This window comes from Podarcis pityusensis (genome assembly GCF_964106645.2).
Source record: "Podarcis pityusensis genome assembly, chromosome: 13".
NCBI classification, from domain to species: domain Eukaryota; kingdom Metazoa; phylum Chordata; class Lepidosauria; order Squamata; family Lacertidae; genus Podarcis; species Podarcis pityusensis.
In genome coordinates, this window is record NC_138038.1 from 37765303 (window position 1) to 37785209 (window position 19907).

General features: G+C 46.1%; 2 protein-coding genes across 4 annotated transcripts in view; one reads left to right on the top strand and one right to left on the bottom strand.

The window, feature by feature from the left end:
* Positions 1 to 7046, top strand: part of LOC308460746 (netrin-1-like) — a 38115-nt gene extending 31069 nt beyond the window's left edge. The window contains exons 6-9 of the mRNA XM_080977264.1: positions 1186 to 1335; positions 5661 to 5714; positions 5814 to 5894; positions 6713 to 7046. Coding sequence (XP_080833390.1) covers positions 1186 to 1335; positions 5661 to 5714; positions 5814 to 5894; positions 6713 to 7041 — 614 coding nt within the window. The 3' untranslated portion in view covers positions 7042 to 7046. The remainder of the gene's footprint in view (positions 1 to 1185; positions 1336 to 5660; positions 5715 to 5813; positions 5895 to 6712) is intronic.
* A 405-nt stretch (positions 7047 to 7451) lies between these two features.
* Positions 7452 to 19473, bottom strand: LOC308461632 (sulfotransferase 2B1-like). Of its 3 annotated transcripts, XM_080978700.1 has the most exons (9): positions 19396 to 19473; positions 16773 to 16876; positions 14966 to 15056; positions 13371 to 13525; positions 12736 to 12944; positions 11189 to 11315; positions 9999 to 10093; positions 9677 to 9857; positions 7452 to 9531 (listed from the first exon to the last, which is right to left on the bottom strand). In XM_080978700.1, exons 4-9 carry the CDS (start codon positions 13513 to 13515, stop codon positions 9392 to 9394), a joined length of 897 nt encoding a protein of 298 aa, XP_080834826.1. In that variant the 5' UTR covers positions 13516 to 13525; positions 14966 to 15056; positions 16773 to 16876; positions 19396 to 19473; the 3' UTR covers positions 7452 to 9391. The 3 variants fall into 3 exon arrangements, with proteins under 3 accessions (XP_080834826.1, XP_080834827.1, XP_080834828.1); XM_080978701.1 differs by lacking the exon at positions 14966 to 15056 and having other exon boundaries at positions 13371 to 13518; XM_080978702.1 differs by lacking the exons at positions 14966 to 15056; positions 16773 to 16876; positions 19396 to 19473 and having other exon boundaries at positions 12736 to 13006; positions 13371 to 13444.
* Positions 19474 to 19907: the final 434 nt, after the last annotated feature.

Below are 19907 nucleotides of genomic sequence, written 5' to 3' on the forward strand. Positions count from 1 at the left end.
AATTCTGGAAAAAATTGTATCTGTGTAAGGTTTCAGGGAATTTTGATCTCCTGCTCCCCTAAAATGGCCACACTTCGAATTAGGGAGAATCAATGAGAGTTAGGCTGCTACTAGATGGGTGTTTATCGTGGAATGAATACTGTGCATGCACATACTTTTCTTTTTTTAATGTTGGCATCATCAAAGCACCAGCCCACATTATTTTCCATATTTAATCTGGATTTCACCATCAGAAATCCATTAAGTAAGAGCAACCCACTGTATTTCTGCAGTCACCACTGGCGTGGAAGCTTGTTAGTGCGTTTGGGGTGGGCAGTTCAGTGAGTGGTCCCTAGAGCCATACACCCCTTCCTCCATTTGCTCCTGAGCACAGCTTCGTCCCTTTGTTTTTGACATCTCACATGATATGAGCTGGGCTGTTTCCACTGTTTGCCACATTCTGAAGGCATGTCAGAATTGAACAATCCACGTTGTAGGGGGTATTCTCTCAGGATCTCAGCACGTGGGAGGAACTATCTTGGAGGCTGTCAGCACCTAACCCACCTCACAGGGCTGTTGTGGGGAATTAAATGAAGGGGAGAACCATGTACACCACCTTGTTCTCTTTGGAGAAAAGGTAGGATATAAAGAAATTTATTTTTTTTAAAAACAGTATGCTACCTCTGTCAGTGTTATATCTTCAAAACCTGAAGATCACAAGTCAAGTTAGCAACCTTCCCCCTTCCACGGAGGGAAAAGTCCTTCAGCTATCTTCTGTGTAAGTTGATGTGACCTTCATGGCTTCTTCCACCAGGGCATCTTCGGAAATGTAGTTTTATGAAAGTCCTCAGAATTCTCAGAGATCCTTGAGCTTTCTCATTAGAGTTCCTTGGGTGGGGAATGCCGTGATATTTACAGTGGTAGCATAGGCATGTCTGAACCCTTTCGATTTTGGAGTCTACAACTTGAGACTTATAACCTTTACCTAAGTTGTGTGTGGCAGGAGGGGTGGTGGAGAGGAGAGAGAGTGTTAACAGGCCCTCCGCCTGGGGCACAACAGTGAGAAAGTCTACACAGCATTGGAGTAACTAACAATGGCACCTTCTCAGAAGACCATGCTGGGAGAGGGAGGGGCAGACCAGATTCAGAGAAGCTCTCAGCATTCTAAGCCACTAACACCATCTCCCCATTTTGTTCCCTCTTCAGCCTGCCAGTGTCATCCCATTGGTGCGGTTGGCACCATTTGCAACCAGACGACAGGGCAGTGCCAGTGCAAGAATGGAGTCACCGGCCTGACCTGCAACCGCTGTGCTCCAGGTTTCCAGCAAAGCCGAAGCGCCCATGCCCCCTGCATGCGTAAGTGCGGCCACTTTTCCTGAATCCTGCTTAGAACCAGCCGTTCATGACGGTTCAGTCAAAACGGCTATGACACCCATCTGAGCCGCTGCTTAACTCCTGGAGGTCAGAAACCTCCATTTCTGGATGTTCAGAACTGAGTACTGATGCTTGCGTACCCAAAATGGTATCACCCGTGCTGAACAGAGTGGTTTCAGCAGCCTTTTGCAGAAGTGCGATATGAAGTGCGGGGAGGGGGGGAGGCTAACAGAGACACACACCCCACAAAACACCCCAATGGGGACTGGGCACGCTCAGTAGCCACAGAATGCTGACTGAGGCTGTGTACGTACAATATTACAGTTTACTCCAGCTCCAGTGCACACCCACAGCTAGCGTCTGAAGCCAAGTACACATAACGTTAGCCACAATCCATATGCGCCTTGTAGCTTCTTGAGAAACATCACTGTTGATGCATTTTCCTCAAACCAGCTGCCATCTGGTTTGAAAACGTAAGCCACAGTTGAGCTGAGGTGTGTACGTCAAAGATAGCTATTGCACATGTGCAGATGACATCTTCGTTGGAGTTGCGGTGGGGGTGGGGGCTGTTGCAGGCATGGGGAAACAAAGCAGGGAACAAGCATCAGATGAAGACATCCTCTCCCCCTCGCTGGTGTGTACAGCAAATTTTTAAAAGAAAGTCTTGAAATGCAGTGAGAGGGGCTTGGCATCGGTGCATTTCAAGCTGCTAATGTGGACATAGCCTGATGGTTGGGGGGAAATGACAATAAATCCTGTTGGGAGGAAAAAATAGAATAGAGTATCCTATGGGGGGGATGGCAGACTGGCTGGGAAACTGAGTAGGAGCACTTAACACGTCCGTAACATAGACTACATCTTGGGACCCTTTATTTTCTACCCAGTGCCTGGTTGTGGGCATCTGCATATGGTTTTCAGTACAATAAAAACAGAAAGTCTTAAAAACAAAACAAAAACAAAACACCCTCAAAAACAGGGGGAAAAGTTCCACTCTCGGTAACAAAATACAACTTCCAAAAGATTAAGTTAAAGTAAAGCACTCAATTGTACGTTATGTACTGAATTTGTAGGTTGTACAAACATAAAGATAAACTTTAAATATTCCATAAAATAAAATATACACTACAGGCAAATATTAAGAATGCAGTCCTATAATCTGCTTATGGGCCAAATGCCTGTTAAATGTAAGTGCTCCTTAAAGGAATCATCCAGGCACATTCAACATAAAATCCTCTTCAGTGACCAGACATTTTGTAATCTAACACAATAGTATCTATAAAGAATAGTGGTTAGTGCTGTACCTCGGCTGCGGTGGAGGGTGGGGGGGAAGGCTTAAACACATGGACACATCCCAAGACATTCTCTTATCATAAAGATTTCAGAACTGGAGTATATATGAAACTTCTCCAGTGCAAGGTATTTAAATCCTGCACAGGAAATGAAAATATAAATTCTTGGAATTAAAATAAAGTATGCACGCTGTAAGCGGTGCATCCTTAATATTTGTCCGCTGTATATATTTCACCTTATGTTATATTATGAGTTTGTTTTTATGTTAGCATAACCTACAACTGAGAATGTTTTACCTTAACTGGGTCTTTTTGAAGTTTTGAAAACTCAATAAAGTTGCTGCCGCCACCTCACTGCTGTATTCTGTTCAATATGGTACCAAGGCAATATCCTTTTCTATATTAAAAGTTTCATAAGCTAGCCCTATCTTTCGCCTGATCCCAGTGTAGTAATATATCAGCGACTATATTTTTCAGTGGTTGCCCATTTGTGGGATGCTGTCTCCAGGGAACCACGACTCGCATTGTCATTGTCAATTTTTAGGAGCCAGAGTAAGACATTTTTATTTACCCAAGCTTTGGGTGGTTAAATTAGCCTCTATTGCACAGCTCATCTTTTAGTGGGGTGAGGTAGGAATTGTCTTCCTTATGGCATTGCTGGGTGAGTATTTTAGGAATTTTGTGCCATGTGTTATTTTCTTCAATTTGGCTTTTAATTGATTTTCTCTGTTTGTATTTTATGTTGCTGTAATGTTGCTTTGATATATTTTGTTGTTGTTGTTGAATAAAGAGCCTAATGCAATAAGGCCTCATCAGCACTATCTCTATCTATCTATCATCTATCTATCTATCATCTATCTATCTCAGTATCATACCATTTTAAACAGTCATGACTTCCCCCAAACAATCTTGGAAAGTGTAGTTTGTTAAGGATGCTGAGTTTTAAAGAGGCCTCTATTCTCCTCACAGAGCCTAGGACTTGCTGATCAGAAGGTTGGTGGTTCGAATCCCCGCGACGGGGTGAGCTCCCATTGCTCGGTCCCTGCTTCTGCCAAACTAGTAGTTCGAAAGCACGTGAAGTGCAATTAGATAAATAGGTACCACTCCAGCGGGAAGGTAAACAACATTTCCGTGCGCTGCTTTTGGTTCGCCAGAAGCAGGTTTAGTCATGCTGGCCACATGACCAGGAAGCTGTACGCTGGCTCCCTCGGCCAATAAAGTGAGATGAGTGCCGCAACCTCTGAGTCAGTCACGACTGGACCTAATGGTCAGGGGTCCCTTTACCTTTACCTTTATTCCCCTCACAAAGCAACAAGACCCAGGGTGGTTTAACAGTCAAGCCTTCTTCCCTGTGAACTCTGGGAATTGTAGCTCTCTGAGGGGAATAGCATACCCTCCAACATTTCTCTGATGAAAATTGGGACGTCCCATTCCATAATAATAATTTTACTATTCATACCCCACCCATCTGACTGGGTGGAGTATAAAACATTAACATTAAAAAAAAAACAACTTCCATACACAGGCTGCCTTCAAATGGCTCAGGGGTTGGAAAACTCTGTACTACGGTTACCATATGTCCGTAATTTCTCTGACATAGCCGGCAAATTGGCGTCGGAAACAGTGTCCGGGCGGAAACCGCTGAAATGTCTGGGGAAATGCGAGCGTATGGCAACACCTATGTCAGCAAAAAAAAAAAGGCTCGACAACTTTTGTGTCTGGATTTTCACTTTTTGAAATATGGCAACCCTACTCTGTACCCTCAACATTTCTCCAATGAAAATAGGGACGTCCTAAGGAAAAGTGGGACATTCTGGGATCAAATTAAACCAGGACAGCTTCTCTAAATCAGGGACTGTTCTTGGAAAATAGAGACACTTGGAGGGTCTGGAACAGAGGTTCCTTAACAACCCTCCGCATCCTTAGCAAACTACAGTTCCCAGGATCCTTTGGGGCAAGCCCTGACTGTTTAAAGGGGTATGGTGCAGCTTTAAATGTATAATGCAGAAGAAGAAGAATATCCTACCAATGGTGGTGAACGGAAAGCCCCTCCAATAACCTTTCTGTCACTGTTCTGGAATGAGAAGGCGCTTTGAGAGGCTCTGCCTCCAAGTAGTTGCTAAAACAGGAAATGAGGTCATAGCTGTGGAAGCACATGTGTTCCAGAAAACCTTTGATCTTTTATCTTTCTGCAGGCGATGCTATATCAGGAAATAACTTCATAGGTAGTGTAAAGATCCCATCTGTAATGGAACTGATGCTGAAGCATGTGAGATAGCCAGGCTCTGGCCTTCCAGCAGCGTCATTCAATTCGGGTGTGGGTGATTCATTACTAAAAATAATAATATTCTCTTGAGGTCTCATGTGCAATACTGAGGGTGGTCAGCATCAGTTTGGGTGGGGAGGGTGTGGGTAACACCCGGTCAAATCATGGAATCCAGCATAGAGCTGAGGAATACTGTGAGTGACAAGTTCTTCATCATTCTGTAATCAAAGGCAGAATAACTGATCTAAAAACAAGTTGGTGCAGCTAGACTTAGCTGCAGACATGCCGTGCATTTAAAGCACATGGCTGCCCCCAAATACTGTATTTTTTGCTCTATAAGACTCACTTTTTCCCTCCTAAAAAGTAAGGGGAAATGTGTGTGCATCTTACGGAGCGAATGCAGGCTGCGCAGCTATCCCAGAAGCCAGAACAGCAAGAGGGATTGCTGCTTTCACTGCACAGTGATCCGTCTTGCTGTTCTGGCTTCTGAAATTCAGAATATATTTTTTCTTGTTTTCCTCCTCCAAAAACTAGGTGTGGCTTGTGGTCTGGTGCGTCTTATAGAGCAAAAAATATGGTAATCCCAAGAACTGTAGTTTACCCCTCACAGAGCTGCAGTTCACAGAACACTTAACAAACTACAGTTCCCAGAATTCTTGTCTCACCAAGTTTTTCTGTCTTCTGGGCGAGGAATGTTCTTTACTTTAAAAAATCAAAATCGAATGGCTTCTTCTATATCTTCCCTCCCACAGGGATCCAGGAAGTGATGACAACGACAGTCGCCCCGCCACAGGAGTGGAATGCAGGTGAGAAGGAAGGAGTGGGCAGGGGAGGGAAATGTCATTTTGCTGGAGGGTTTATTTGGGAGGTGGTTTTACACCAGCCTAACCTGATCCATTCAATAGGTACTGAATGTCAGACCCACTGTAAGCCACCGCGAGGACGTGTCCAGATGAACCTGAGGAACTACTGCAAAAAGGATTATGGTAATTCACACTCGTGTCTGAAACCGCAGCTCCCCACACCCTTTCAGCTCTCTGCCACCAACCTCTCTGTGTGAAGTTGTTCTTTACAAATGAGCGAAAAGGAGGTTGAACCCAGAAGCGATGCCAGAGACCTCTGACATAGCTCATTGGGTAGAGCATCAGACTCTCAATCTCAGGTTCGTGGGTTCGAACCCCATGTTGGGCAAAAGATTCCTAAATAGCAGGAGGGTGGTCCCTTCCAACTCTACAATTTTGTAATTCACCTTTTCTCCTCCCCCCCCCCCAAAAAAAACCAGCCAGGGAGCCCTATGGCCATGAACTATCCTAACTGTAGGAAAGATTATAGTTTTGAAATGGGAAACCCTGGGAAACCCCACCTTTAAAGGAAAATGTAAGGTGAGATGTGCAGGCTTGTTCATGACATAGTTCCCACTATCTGCACATCATTGCTGGAAGCACAAGCCTTCTGGAAAGTATTGGGTATTTGTTTTGCAAGGGATGACATGCCCAGCAATGACATCACAGGCTTGAAAATGGGGGCCAGGAGATGCTCCAGCTTCTGGGGAGGGAAGAACAGAACAACTTACAAAGGGGGTGAAAGGTCCCATGTTCAATCCCAGGCATCTCCAGGTAGGGCCAGGAATGGTCCTCTGCCTGAATCCCTGGAGAGCGACAGCCAATCAGTGTAGACAATACTGATGGAGGTGAACCAACCATCTCACTCAGTATAAGCCTTGTGTGTGTGACGCCATAGCTGCAGGGCAACATCATGTTGCGACTTCCCAAGGGTCATTTCTTCCTTTTTCTGCCCCTGCCAGTTCTCCGTGCGCAGCTGTTGTCCATGGAGAAGTCGGGCACGTGGTGGCAGTTCACAGCCTCGGTCCTCACCGTCTACCGCCAGCGCCGGGTGCCCATTCGGCGGGGCGAGCAGCCGCTCTGGGTGCCTGAGCAGGACCTGGCATGCCGCTGCCTCCACCTCCAAGTCGGCAAATCTTACCTGGTGATCGGCAACGATGAGGAGTCGCCCGACCCTGCCCGGTTAATCCTCGACAAAAACAGCCTGTCCCTGCCTTGGAGGGACGCCTGGGCACACAAACTGCGCAGTTTCCAGCAGCAAAGCAGGCGTGGGAAATGTAGACTCAGCTGAATCAGCACGGGGGGGGGGGGGCAGGGAGCTGGGCAGAAGGAAAACAGAGTGAGGGAATGGGGAGGGACAAATGGGTACATTTGGTGATACCCCTCCACTTCCCTTGCTATTAGAGAGCATAAGGGAAACATTTGGATTTTTAAGTGTTAGTGTTACCTCCTCCATCCTCTCCTGTGTGGCAAGTAAGGAACGCTTGAAAAGAAGTCAATGCCCGTGAATCCCAAGGCAACCTGACCTGATCTGCGCCTGTCGAACTGAAAATGTGCCGACTGGAGCGTAATTATCCCTCCGCACGTGTCTGAAATTTACGACGCAGTTCTCTGCTCAAATAATAAATAAATAAATAAATGCCAACATGCATATTTCAAGATAAAGATGCTTTTAGAAATAATGTACATGGAGATAAACGGTGTATTTAAATACGTATTTTGTGTGGGGTTGGTTTATTTATTTCAGTTGCAGGTTAATGTGGTAATGAGGATGGAACAGACTTGCAAATGAACAGGTAAATTGGACATGCGTGTCTGTCCATCAGCAGAGGGGAAAGTACCACCCCTTTGAGGGGGGAGGGGCTGAGGAACTTCATTTTCACAATGCGTTTTGGAGATCAGCATCCCTATCTTGCTGTCATGTCTACCAGGTGGTTTGCTCTGAGTCGACGGCTGCTCTAAAGGAGGAGGGAGATACGTTTTGGGTTGGGTGTTGTTGATGCGCTGTAGCAGTGGATCTACTTATTGCTTTCTGGCGGCAAAGCTCTTGCCAGATTGCGAAACTTGCTCACAGGCAGGGAAAAGGCATATCATGCGTTTGTGGCAGGGTAGGAGTGTGCATCTGTTTCTCCCTCGCAACAGCCCCCCTCGGTGATGCACAAGCAAGCAAACGCTAAACTTTGTGCTTTTGGGAGCTACTAGTAATATTACAAATGAATAAAGGGAAATGCAGCCTACGTTCCTCGCGGACTTAACTAAGAACTCAGTCTTGGGCGCTCCTCTTCAGAAGCAAGCCCCTCGGAGGGCAAAGGGACTTCCTCCTAGGCAAATCTGCTCCTACCTGCCTGTGCCTCTTCCTTGTTTCCACCTTGTCTCTTGCATGCAGGCACCCAGGATGCTGGGGAAGGCACAGGCCACCCCACCCACATTGCAGCAATGGCAGCACACGGGCTCCGACTCTCTTAGCTAGCAAAGCAGCTTGAGTGCCTGCTCTGAGCTGCTGCCTGAGAAGCAATAGGACTAAAAAGAATAAGCAGAGCTTTCTGCGAGTTGAAGGAGTGCGGAAAGAGGATAGCGCTTTGCTTACTGACTAACACAGCTAACAAGAAGCAGGCCCCAATGAGTGTAAAAGGACTTCCTCCCAGGTCAGGCCTGCCAGAAAGGAGAGAGAGATACTCGCCTGGAAATTTGAAGCAGCAGCAATTAAAGATATACGAGGCAAGGAGTGTTGAGGTTTGGTGGCAGCGGCAGAGGAGGAGAATGGGATAACCTAAAAACCATGATAAGGTAAACACAGCACAGCGGCATGTACTTGATTTAGGAAGCCTTTTTACATTGCTATTGGTTAGTGGAAAAGTAGTTTCTTGCTTCAGGTCAGCAGATGTGTCACCTGGGCAGTAGAAACATGCGCTTCCTGTCAAAAAATGAAGGAGGGAGCAACCTATGGTACAAGGCGAGCTTTGAGGCAGTGCAGATGAGCTCATAGTGCCACATTGTCCTTGTTTAAAACAATTACACCATCTAGTGGACAGTCGGGACACCTATTGCTGCTTTATTAGTTTGGGGAGGCAAAATTTTATAACCGGTCGCGACTGCAAATAAAGCAAAAGACACCTGCAAGAGGAAAGGCAGACAAAACTGGCAAAAACAAATGTTCTTTTGTAGTAAAGAGAGGCACAGGATTATTTTGACACAGCAGCAAAAGAACACAAGAGAACTCCTTGCCTGGGGAACAAAATCTAGCATGTGAAGGGGAAAAGGAAAGGTCTGACCCTTTGTCCCTGAAAGGCTAGCTTTCTAAATGCAGGAAGCATTTTATTTTGTGGGGGATGACTCAGACACACAACGTCACCACCACCACTGCAATCCAAGAAAACAATCCAAGAAAACTTTAATTCTTCCAGTTGTACAAGCTAGCCCTCTGCTTTCTATCAGAGTGAAGAGCTCCTACTGTTCATTGCTCAAAGCATAAACCTGCACTGGAATCCTCAGTAGTGCTGATAGCTGGGACTCCTATATTATGTGAGAAGTGAATGGTAGCTTTTGTGTTAAAGAGTAAGCTGGTTCTCATAACAAAGGCTGGTATATAAGGACGTTAGAACAGGGGAAATTCTGCGCCTAACGTTTCCCTCTCTGAAACCTTAAGGTTCCTGGTGGATTTCAGTTTGGAGTTCATCCCAAGGAAATCTGATCCCTGCGTCTTTCATCTTCTCCTGGTAGAGATGATGGAATGCAGCACTCTGCTCTGAAGTGAAATGATTTTTCCAATCTCCAGAAATCCCTGCAAAAAAAAAAAAAAAGGTTCGTAGGGGAATATGAGAGAGCTGGAGGGATCTTTTACTCTAGGTGTACCATCTCGTCAAATATTGAATTGCAAGTAGTCCTGCCAAAGAATTTCTCCTCCCTGGCTTTCAGGGGTTTTTTACCTTTCCTGAGGAAGGGGCTGATCTTTTGGTTCATGATATCCTCAGGGACAAGGCTATAGTTCACCATCTTGTTTCCCTTCATAACTTCAAAAGAGGCATTCTCCACCACGGAGTCAACAGCAGGCACATCTAAGTCCTTGCCCAGGAACTGGCAGATGCGGAGAACGCTGCCCCGTAAGTCCTGAGAAGGGGAGATAGCAAGGGTTGGAAGGAGCTAGACTGCCAGGGCCTCCGAGTAGCCTAGAATGGCTTATGGGTCTGACCTGAGAGAGGACCAGGGGTTGAAGACCAAAGAAACCTGTTTTTTTTCTTAATACGTCACCTTCAGCAATTCATCATAGGTCAGAAGGAGAAAGTTTGCCTGGTCTTTGTAGGCCAGCCAGCTCTTGACATGATCAAACCAGGAGCCAAAGAGAACTAAAGAGAAACAGAGAGGGGATTTGTTTTGTGGTTTTAAAGAGTAGCAGCAGCAGCATGAAAAAAATGAAGGTTAAATTTAAAAAGATGCAATCCTACACACAGTCACTTGGAAGCAATCACTATCAATTTCTTTGAGACTTATGAGGAAACTTTCATAGGATTGTTCTTTTGCTGTCTACAATATTGTCCACCAGGAGCCACAGTTTCAAACGAAGATTCAGGCATATATGGAAATAAGTGAATGAGAGAGACTGAAAGCTACTAATTCATCCTCCTCCATCTGGTTGTTTTGACTACAACACCCATCATCCCTGAGTGTTGGCCATGCTGACTGAGGCTAATGGGAGTTGTAGTCCAAAACATCTGGAAGACACCAGGTTGGGGGAAGGTGATCTAAGTGAATCTCTTTTTAACCAACAGCAGATTGTTAAGAACCTGCATAACTCAGTTGCAGAGGGGAGTTATGTGCTTTTGGGGGGGAGGGATCTGTGTGTGTGTGTGTGTGTGTGTGTGTGTGGTCACACCACACCCACTTGTGGCCACACCCACCATTGCCACCCTTCATTTAATTGGTTTCAGGTTAAGCGGGTTTGACAGGTTGGAACTGACAACAGACCAATCAGACGTACGGATTGCATCTTTCACTTCCTTTGTAGGTGAGCAATGCGAATTACTAGGAAATCAAGACTATTGGCAGGATTGCCATGTGAGATTGAACAAAGCCAAAGGCCACAGCATAGGGACAATGTGTGGGTCCAGCCTGCCCTCAGCCAGCCCCCTTCCACCTGCCTCCTTATTAACAACCAGTCCAGGAGGTGAAACTGGCTGACAACCTCTTCCTTAGTCTCAATGGTGCCTTTGTTGGTTTCAACAGAGAGGAGGGTGGGGACAAAACCAGAATTAACTTGATATAGCTATTGTTGGCTCTGGCTCTGCCTGCTATTGCTGCTAGCGCCACCTGCTGTCAGCCTCCCAGCCTTTCGACCAAGCAGCCCCAGCGGGGGCCCAGGCTACGCCACTTGTGACCCCTGACACCTCCTACCAAATGTCAGGTCCCACTGCCATTGCCAGAAAACCCACACGCTCATGTACCTTCCCCTGAAACAAACTTCCTGATGAATTCCCCAAAATCCTCCTCTTGCTCCAGAAATGAAGCCATCTTGGTATAATAAAAGAGCGAGACACAGACGTCCTTGGGGTCGCGGACGGTGTAAATGGCCTGGAAAAGAAAGGTTTGTCAGGCATTGGAATAACTGCCAATGGCTCTTCCTCATGCCATGAGGCAGGGTCTCTCCTAGGGAGGCTGGCAGCGAAGAAAATACCTCCCTTTCCAGGGGGTCACGAAGAAACTACCTCTTTGGCGCTCTTCTGTCGATTAGGGTAACTCAATAGTCTCTGTGATGATGATGATGATTAGATTTATATACTGCCCTTCATCAAAAGATCTCAGTTCCACCCCATGCACTGATTGGTTCCCTAGCATTGACAATGGTACCATGCCCCTTCCAATAATAATAATAATAATACGGTCATAACTCTTATTACGTTTGCTTCATGATACGTTTTTTCAGGTTGCGTCCTGCGGCGACCCAGAAGTACCAGAAAGGGTTACTTCTGGGTTTCGCCACTCACGCATGTGCAGACGCGCAAAATGATGTCACAAGCATGCGCAGAAGCGGCGAATTGCAACCCGCGCGTGCGCAGATACACAGACGCGGGTTGCGAATGGGGCTCTGGAACGGATCCTGTTCGCAACCAGAGGTACCACTGCAATCCATTCTTTACCCTAATGTTCCAGGGCAGGTTACAACAATGAAAAACACCATATTAAAAACAGTTTGAAACAACTTACAATAATGGAAATCAGGTGAGTACTAAAGCATACATCTCAGGTGTCAAAGGGTAAAGCATAACTTAGGAGGTCTCCCTGGCCACCACCTTCTGAGCTTCTTCTTTTAAAAAATATATTTTTATTAAAGATTTCTTAGTTTACAAAAAAATACGTGCATTGTCTCGTTTTTCAAGTTGTGTTTTCTACAGATCAGTTTCATTTGTTGTGAGACATTAGTGTTACATACAGTGTTGGGTTAGGAAGAAAAGAGGGGGAAAGAAGGGGAGGGAGGAATGATAACAGCCTTATTAGAAAAACTAACCAATAAACTGAAACTGACGTGGGGACAAGTAGAAGAAGACACCTTCAACCCGGTATGGCTCCTCTTTGTCACATACACAGCCCAACAAGACAACGACAAGAATCCGGCGACGGCATATGAATCAATCTGGCTAAGCTGATCCAAACACACACACACACACACACACACACACACACACACACACACAAACACACACACACACACACACACACCACTCACACACAAAAACAAATCTCACCACAGCCAGCCAAAGACAACCAACCACACCTTAGGCCACCCCAACCTCTCTCACCACCAAGTAAATACAACAAGTGAATAGTCAGAGAACCCACACAAGTGACGCTGACACAAAACCCCACATATACACTAAGTGGAAGGATAGAAGCATTGCCACCCAACTCGACCCTCTGAGCTTCTGAGGAAACTGGGGTGACCAAGAGAGCCCCCTTCTCTGTACCTTAGCACCCAAGAAGGTCCTAGACTCACCTTAGCCTGTGAGGTGAAGAACGATTCTGGAAAGATTGCTGCGGGTAAGTGAGAGGTTATGAGGCGGGGGCACGTTTGGTTCTCCAGGTATTTCACTGCTGTGATCTGTTCGATCCAGGGCACCCGTTCCCAGCAGGGTAGTGACCGTGAGCGAGTAGGGTCCCCATTGCTGTGGATCAAAGTGAGGATTTCCTTCATCCAAGTTGTTCCTGGGAAAGGACAAGAGATGAGCACCCTCCTTGGCCTCTCCCCAAGGGAGTCCAGAGGGCATCTGCAGATGGGATTTTGAAATAAAAAAGAGCTATCTAGGTTAGTTAGCATCACCTCTCCTGTCCCCGTAACAGCTTGAGACGCAGCACAGCTCAACGGGTGCTGCTTTTTGAAAAGCTGACCTGTTTAATTTCTGCCTGTCCCGCAGCTGTTCAGAGTAAGAAACAGCCTTAGCAGGCTGTTTTCCTGTAGAAGAGCATCAGCTGGGATCTGAGTATCTTCTAGATTCAAATAGAAAGAGTGGGGTAGACAAAAATGAGTGGATAGAGTTTGTCAGTCCAGAAACTCTGGGCAGGTGAGAGCCCAGGGGTGGGGTGTTGTGTTGCGTTGTTGTATTGTGTTGTGTGTGCTTTCAAATGGCTCACCAGATTTTGGATACGTGATGTTGAAGACGTCGCTGTCTTGCACCTGGAAGCTCCGATGGGCATACCGAACGCTGTCTTCACTGTGCACCAGAGCGGGGAGGGTTATTCCACCATACTCTATGGAGTGTGCAACCTGCCTGGCCATGGTCTTGGGATTGCGGGGAAGAAGTTGAAAAGAAGAAAACGCAAACGTGCATTTATTTAATTGTTGCATTTATTTATTTCATGATTGCATGCTTTAATCTGATTTCAGTTCCTCGCTCATTTTAATATTGTTAATATTTCCCCTACTGTTTTTTACTGCTTTGAGGTTTTGTTTTCTTCTGGTCTTCCTGTGCTCAGGGAAACGGTTACTGGAAAACACGAAGCAATTCATCCGGGCAGAGTCAAACCCTGGTTCCATGCCCCCACATTTACCCCTCTGGCTAGCTCAGTTGGTGGAACATGAGGCTCTTAATCTCAAAGTCATGGGTTCAAGCCTCATGTTGGGCAGAATATTCCTGCATTGCAGGGGGTTGGACTAGATGACCCTTGCGGTCCCTTCCAACTCTACTACTCTATGATTCTATATCCTGACTTTTTCTCCAAGCTGGTGGCTTACATGGTCCACCCCCTCTCCATTTTATCCTCACAACAATCCTGTGAGGTAGGTCAAGATTCGAACCCTGGTCTCCCAGGTCCTAGTTTCACACTCTTAATCATTACACCATACTGGCTTTCTGTGTGAATCTGGCCTAAAGGTCAGAGCGTGTAAGCCCCTACAGCCCTTTATTGTTTATTGAGTTGTTTTACTTGGGAAACTTGTGATTCATAAAGTCAACAAAGTGGGTATTGTGACCCACAACTCGGGTACCATGTACAGCAGAGGATTCTGATGGTGGGTGAGGGTCAGATTATTCCAGGGAGCAGGAGAGGGGACTGTCATTATCCCCTGCCAGCATCCCCTGACTCAGGGAGGGAGTTCTCTGCAGTACCGCTACCTCCCCATCTTCAAAGAAACCACAGAAATGAGACGAGGGCCCTTTAACCAGCCAGGGAGGCGGAGCCTACCATCACCCAGGTCTGGTCAGCCTATAGGGGGCTTCAGTTGCCTCCAGCTATCTGCAGGGGCAACATCTCTGTTGGTTCATTTTACAGTGGTACCTTGGTTCTCAAACTTAATCTGTTCCGGAAGTCTGTTCCAGAACCAAAACGTTCTAAAACCAAGGCACGCTTTCCCATAGGAAGTAATGCAAAATGGGTTAATCCATTCCAGACTTTTAAAAACAACCCCTAAAACAGCAATTTATCATGAATTTTACTATCTAACAAGCCCATTGATCCATAAAATGAAAGCAATAAACAATGTACTGCAGTCACACATCAATCAGTCAATCAATCAATCAATCAGTAGCTGAACTGGGTTCCACACAGTCACAAAAAAGCCACAAAAACAGAAACGCAAAATAAATAGCAAAAACAGACAGACCTCAGCGTAACACTCAAAACAAAAGTGTGGCACTCAAAACAAAAGTGTGGCACTCAAATCAGAAGTGTAACACTCAAAACGGAGCACATCCAGCTTCCGAAAAATGTTCACAAACTGGAACACTTACTTCCGAGTTTGCAGTGTTTGGGTTCCAGGTTGTTTGAGTACCAAGGCGTTTGAGAACCAAGGTACCACTGTATAGGGAGCTGGCCAAGATCCTGCAGGCAAAAGACGCCTCATGAGCCTCAAATGCCCACAGAACTGGACAGTGCTGGTTAGGAACACATGGAGCAGCCTTGCACCAAACCAGACCATGGGTCCATCTAGCATAGTACTGCCTACACTGGCTGGCAGTGGCTCTCCAGGGTTTCAGGCAGGAGTCCTTAAATCCACCACATGCAGTTGCTGGGGATTGAAGCTGGGACCTCCTGCATGAAAAGCTGATGCTCTAACACCTTGCAGCTTCATCAGCTGGGGTTCCCACTTGTTTACTGGCAGGGGGAGGGCTCCTGGCTGGTGCAGAGTTGCCACACTTGCTGAGGAGGAGGAAAGCAGGGGCAAAAAGGAGCACGCAGGCCTCGGGGTCTGCTGACCTGTGCCAGAGGCCTAACAATCCTGCAAAAGTCGAAGCTCTAACCCAGGCATAGGCAAACTCGGCCCTCCAGATGTTTTGGGACTACAACTCCCATCATCCCTGACCACTGGTCCTGTTAGCTAGGGATCATGGGAGTTGTAGTCCCAAAACATCTGGAGGGCCAAGTGTGCCTATGCCTGGTTTAAGGTATCAAAAATAAATGTTCACAAATACACAGGGTGGGTGCAAATGCACAGGTACATAGACCATATTCTGAAATGGTGCAGGCAAGAAATCCTGAAGCAATTTTGACTCTCCTAAATGACCCCAAATATTTCCCTGTGGTAGAAGGAAGTGTTGGATATTCTCTCTGTGTGAGAGAATCATTTGTTCCAGAAACAGAGAAGAACAGAGAAGAAGTTTCAAGAAGCAGCAGAAGGCTGAGATTATTTTGTCTATGCAAGGACACTTTCTGTGGGAACTGTTCTTTGGACATGCGCAGTGTGCCAAGCAAATGTTCTCCCACATTTCCCCATCACTTTCCTTACTGCAAAATTACTGGGTTGGGAGAGGGTTGTTGCCCAAGAGCTCCAAAGCAACTCTGGTGGTGAATTGCAAGCTGAATTTGCCAGGATGCCACTGAATCCTGCCAGAAAACAGCATTAGTCTGACAGTGCCCCCACTGAACTAACTGAGCTAAAAGCTGAACTTTTTAACTTGGACTGAGGCTTGGGCTTAACATTCCCATTTATATGTTGCGTTTAATAACCTAAACTGAGCTTGACCCAAAAGCTAAGCCCATTTTAAACTGACTCAGGAGCAGGGAGTGGGAGCAGCAAGGAAGATCAACTCTGAGCTTTCAACGGTTAGGATCACATACCCTCCAACATTTCTCTGACAAAAATAGGGACATCCTATTCCATAATGATGCTGGTGATGATTATGATATAGTATTTATACCCTGCCCATCTGACTCGGTTGCCCCAGCCACTCTGGGTGGCTTCCAACATATATAAAAAACATAACAAAACATTAAACATTTTTAAAATTCCTACAGGGCTACCTTCAGATGTCTCCTAAATGTTGTATAGTTACTTATCTCCTTGGCTCAGGGATTGCATAACCATATCTCCAACATTTGTCTGATAAAAATAGGGATGTCCTAAGGAAAAGCTTAGGACATTCCAGGATCAAATCAGAAACTGGGATGCTTTGTAAATCCGGGAGCGTCCCTGGAAAATAGGGACACTTGGAGGGTCTGGGATGATGGTCAAAGGAGGGGAAGGGGACACAGCTGTTTGCGAAGGCTTCTCTATTTGATCAACCCTTTGCAGTTTCAATAGGAGGAGAAAACACTCACCTGTTGCTTCTCCTTTCACAGGCCCAGATCCCCAGCAGCAGAACCTGCTTTACTGACTCCTGGTAGCATGATCTCTGCAGAGAGGCGGAAATCCAGGCCACTCACTGAAAGACACACAAAAGGAGACTTTGTTCTTTGTGGAGGGAAGGCTAGAGGGAGGCAGCAGAGCAAAACCAAGGCTACATATTTTGATAGGCAGCTCTCCTTTGCCTCATAGAAATTAAAGATTAACACAGACATATGTGACCATATGTCTTCACCACAGCCAGCTCCTATCCTCACACTGCTTCCTTCTTAATCATTGAAAAATAATTGTGTGTGTGTGTGTGTTCTCAGTTGTTCTTCTTGGCCGTGAAAGGCAATGCATGTACAATGCATCTGTCTTGTAAAGAAGGCTTGGTAGTTCTAGGGTTTTTTTCATGGTAAGATAAGGCTAAAATAAATTAAGACAACTAAAGGACAGAATACAGTGAAAGATGGAAAGGATTTGCTGAGATAATTAATAATTAGAATACAAAAAAGGGAGGTGTGAGGAGGTCGATGAAACAAGTTAATGAAGATAAGGATATGGGAATATTGGATTTGTTTTTAAATTTATTCTTTTGCTCTTGTTTTTGATTTTAGTGTATTGTATGTTTTATACTTTTTATTCTCCTTTTATTGATTTGTATTGTTTAATCTCTTTTTTCTTGTTCTTCCTTTTTCTTTTTTTTAATGTAACTTTAAATTCCCAATAAATATCATTTTTTTTAAAAAAAGTAAAGAAGGCTTGGTGCCCTGACCCCCACCTGCAGCCTAGCCCTCAAACCTCTTATAGTGCTCTCCCCTTCCAAAGAACTAAGAAGTTCTGAATTTCCACTCCTTATCTGGAAAACGTTACTGGTGAAACCAGGAATCCTGACTTCACCTAAGTCCGGGTGAGTGAGAATCCTTTTTACTGCCTGAGGGCTCGTTTCCCATCTGGGTCATGTTTTAATTTGTTTATCATTCATTCATTCATTCCCCATGCCACACATAATTTTATACACTTCTATCATGTTGCCTCTTACTGGTCCTTTCTCTAAACTAAAAAACAACAATTCTATTTTCATCTGAAATCCACTTCCCTACAAATTCTCCTCATTGGATTTAAGTTCTGCTCTTCAGAGAAACAAAAAGCAAGTCTGCTCTATCTTCTGCATGACAACCCTTAGTTGAAGACGGTGATCATGTTTCCCCTGAACCATAGTTTACAGTTCAAATGGCACACTGCACTATGGTTACACTAAAGCGGAAGGGGGAAGCTTCTGATCTCCACACCGGAGGAACAGGGGAATGTGCACAAAGTGGGGCAAGGAGGCTGGGCTCATGTCCCGAATGCTAAACCATGGAGAGCATTCACGCATTCAGCAGAGAGCCCTCAGGTGCTAAGTAACCAAACAAAGACTAAATCAAGGGTAAAACACCCCCCCCCCGAATGTGAAGGCAGTGAGAGATTTTACTTTATTGGGCTCCATGATCACTGCAGCTGGTGACAGCAGTCACGAAATTAAAAGACGCCTGCTTCTTGGGAGAAAAGCAATGAAAACCTAGACAGCATCTTAAATAGCAGAGACATCACCTTGCCGACAAAGGTCCGTATAGTTAAAACTATGGTTTTCCCAGTAGTGATGTATGGAAGTGAGAGCTGGACCATAAAGAAGCCTGATCGCGGAAGAATTGATGCTTTTGAATTGTGGTGCTGGAGGAGACTCTTGAGAGGCCCATGGACTGCAAGAAGATCAAACCTATCCATTCTTAAGGAAATTAGCCCTGAGTGCTCACTGGAAGGACAGATCCTGAAGCTGAGGCTCCAATACTTTGGCCACCTCATGAGAAGAGAAGACTCCCTGGAAAAGACCCTGATGTTGGGAAAGATGGAGGGTGCAAGGAGAAGGGGACGACAGAGGACGAGATTCTCGAAGCTACTAACATGAGTTTGACCAAACCGCAGGAGGCAGTGGAAGACAGGTGTGCCTGGCGTGCTCTGGTCCATGGGGTCACGAAGAGTCGGACACAACTAAAGAACAACAAAGTTCACATCTAGTTACGTCTCTGCTCCTCTGAGGCTACTTCCTCCATCCATTCCCCTAAAAGAAAACTTACTCCCTGCAGCCATTCCCCGTTCCTCTTTACTGGACTCCCTTACCTTTAATAGCTGCAGAATATGGAGCAATTCAACAGGTGTTCTGCTGCTACTGCTCTCCCCACCCCACTTTTTTGTGGCGATGCATTTGAATAAACTGGCTGCATTTTTGCTTGTTGTGCAGCAGCTAAAACTACAGGCACTCTGCCAGGAATAAACAGTTGGCAACCCTTGTCCACTTTTCATTTAACGGTCTATTAGAGCACTCAACCTGCCTGGCTTTCAGAAAACCCAGGAGTTCTCCCAGCTTTCATCTTTATTGTAAACTGACCCCCTCTCTCTGAGGGTCTTCCCCCCCCCCCGCGCGCCCCATTTTGGCCCACTGCACATAATGATTTCCTCCAGAAAGAGCCACCTAGGCAGTGTTTTCTCTCCTCTCTCTGTAACAAACTCCAGCTCCCTTCCCAGAGCATCTCAAACTCCGTGAGTTCTCTTTGCCCTCCCCTTCCCATAACCTACTAAATTTCACTTCATCCCCAGTGGACCCAGGAGTCCTGATTTTGCGATAACCAATCCAAGGAGGGCAGCGCTGGGCGGGACTTCCCTTTGAATAAACTTGCAAGCGTTGCCTCCTTTGCCAGGGGAGCCTTCGCCGTTAAGGTGGCACCGCGGAGATGCCCCTCGGATCTCGTCATTTCCCAGCCAGAGGAGGTGCCCAGCTTGGCCGGAGTTCTGCACATTTGGCCGGTTGCCAGAATGAGAGGATGCGAAGCCAGGGAATGAGTGGAGGGAAGTCTCCCTCCCAGCCATCCAAAGTCACACCTCACCCTGAAGGTGCCCAGGGTGCTCCTTTTCAGGAAATTTATGCAGGGTGTAAATCTAATCCAGGAGGATAGTTGGTGGGCCAGGCTTTACCCCTGGGTGCACTCCAGCTGTTTTCGGACTACAACTCCCATCATCCCCTACCAGGAGGTGCTGGCAGGGGATCGTGGGAGTTGTAGTCCTAAACAGCTGGAAGGCACACAGTGGGC